General features: G+C 38.5%; 1 protein-coding gene across 2 annotated transcripts in view; it reads right to left on the reverse strand.

Annotated features, from left to right (window-relative positions):
* dbn1 (drebrin 1) overlaps positions 1 to 2,252 on the reverse strand; it is a 114,380-nt gene that overhangs the window by 14,898 nt on the left and 97,230 nt on the right. The window contains exon 4 of one of the 2 annotated variants that reach the window (XM_035666484.1): positions 1,080 to 1,154. In XM_035666484.1, the coding sequence (XP_035522377.1) occupies positions 1,080 to 1,154 (75 nt within the window). Of the gene's footprint in view, positions 1 to 1,064; positions 1,155 to 2,252 lie in introns of both variants that reach the window. The other variant, XM_035666483.1, reaches the window with a different exon arrangement.

Consider the following 2,252-nt stretch of genomic DNA (forward strand, 5'->3'; position numbering starts at 1 on the left):
AAATATTTTCCTCCAACAATGCATGAAAAGAAATCACGCAAGTAAAAACATGAGAATCTAAGAGACAATACAGTCTTATTAGACGTTATTCATTTCTGATATATTTAATATGATCTAATGTCCTGTATAGTACATTGTATAATATTATAATAATATTTATTATATGTTGATCATCGATCACGTTACAGATTATTCATGTCAATAAAGTACTGTGTGTGTGTGTATGATCCCAAATAGGTCATTGAAAGCAGCGTTAATGTGATGAAGTCGAGGCTGTGTGGGAGAGAAAACTGCCACTTAGAAAAATGACACTTCAACACACACACACACAGAGTTTGGCAGTTATGAACACACACATATATAAAACATCACCTCTGCTTCAATCTCAGCTTTTTTATCTACTCTACAAATCCAAAAATACCCTCTGAGCCAGGTCTACAGGTGTGACTGCTGGGATGGCCCCACACACACACAACACCACACACACACATACACATACGCTCAGTGGGTGAGAGGATTGTCATTCAGCTCTGAGCTCTCAGAAATTACTTTAAAAAGAGATGGTATTAGTCATGCACTGTAACACACACACACAGACACAGACACACACACTCTTGTTCCTCCTCTTTGATCCTCCTACAGGTTTAATTTTCTGTAGCTTTTTTTCCCACAAAGAATTGGTAGAAAACATTCTGCATGTGACACAAAACCAAAGCCGATTATGAAACAAACACTTCAGACCTGCTGCATTCATATGTGTTGTCATACGATGTTTCACATCATACTTCTTTCTGGAGTCTAAAATGGATTTGGGTTATGATGACATGACAATCATCATAGTGTTGCCTTCCTTCATAATATCACACAAGTTGGAAGATTTGAACTTTAAGGAGTTACTAAAATGATATATAGAAATTTGTTTTTTGATTCATACTATATAGTTCCTCCTGTGTGACGCAGTAACACAGCAATAACAATAAAGGTAAACAATAAAATAAAACCACATCAATATAACATACATATACCTGCTGTTAGAATATTTATTTAGGAATATGTACTGGTACCATGGTGGGTCTGACCTGGAAGAAGTCAGCGATGGTCGCAACATGGCTGGCACAGGCACACTTCCTGGCATCCGGCACGTCTTCCCCGACCTGAGGAGGAGAGAGAGAGGGTTACAAAACCAATTGGAGAGAGAGAAGGATGGAGGGGGAGGAGGGAAAGAAAACCTTTGCCTTTTAAAAAAAATTATCAAAAACAGGTATAACAGAAGCAGTAACATTACAAAAGCTGAAGGAGTTCTTTTCTGTTTTCTGTTGAGTTTAATCAAGATTTACAAGGACAGTTTTTCCCTTATTTTGGTCTCATTAGGGCCTTTGTTCAGCTGTGGCCATGTTTGGTTATTCAAATAGTCGTATCATGTGATTCAGTAATCACAGCTCATTCAAACCAACACAATGCAAACGCACTAAGCAAAGAAAGAAACTCCAGCTCATCTGAATTCATGGTAATTTATCTCTCAATAACAACATTTAACCATCCATCTGTGTGTGTCTGATAGACTGAAAAAAGAGAGAGCTTAAATGTGTGTGGTCCATTTCAACACAGGGTATTTCTGTTCATTCCCGGTATTTTTTTGTGCACTTTGCCCATTTTTGGCCCATTTCTGGCATAATTTGACCTGGTTTGGCCCGGTTTGCTACGGTCTGGTGCTCTTTTGGCTGTAAGTGTTGCTGTGTTACGTTATGAAGGACTCCTCTGGCTCTGCTCCCAGTCTCATTTGAACACCAAATGTCTCATTCTTTCTCTCACTCAGTGTCCATTCACTGCAATTACCGGGTCTTTCTATTGCTTTTTGTCCTTTTTTCATTCAACTCTGTCTCCTAGAAATTCCGTTTATATAAAACTACTTTGCAACAGCAAACACATTTTTAGTGAACATATCTGACAAGTCGCAGAAAGCTTCATACAGAATGTATCTGCAATATGTTTACTGACTTAACTATAGCTGTTCTTTATTTGGTCGGGTCATGTTTAGGCAACCCACCGCACTTGGTTAAAGTTAGGAAAATATTGTGGTTTTGGTTTAATATTGAAGTAGACCAGCAGTAGGGTAGGGACAAACAGGCCCAACCTACCTGACCTCTACCTATCACTAGTAGCCCCTCTGATTCCAAACATCCAATGACAACCCTGTATGTATTTTGTTGTTTTCTCTCTCCCCTAGTCTTAAATATCCAGTGTGTAACATT

The sequence above is a fragment of the Morone saxatilis genome, unplaced genomic scaffold, assembly GCF_004916995.1.
Source record: "Morone saxatilis isolate NCDOM2014 unplaced genomic scaffold, NCSU_SB_2.0 Contig20, whole genome shotgun sequence".
In the NCBI taxonomy this organism is placed as follows: Eukaryota; Metazoa; Chordata; class Actinopteri; family Moronidae; genus Morone; species Morone saxatilis.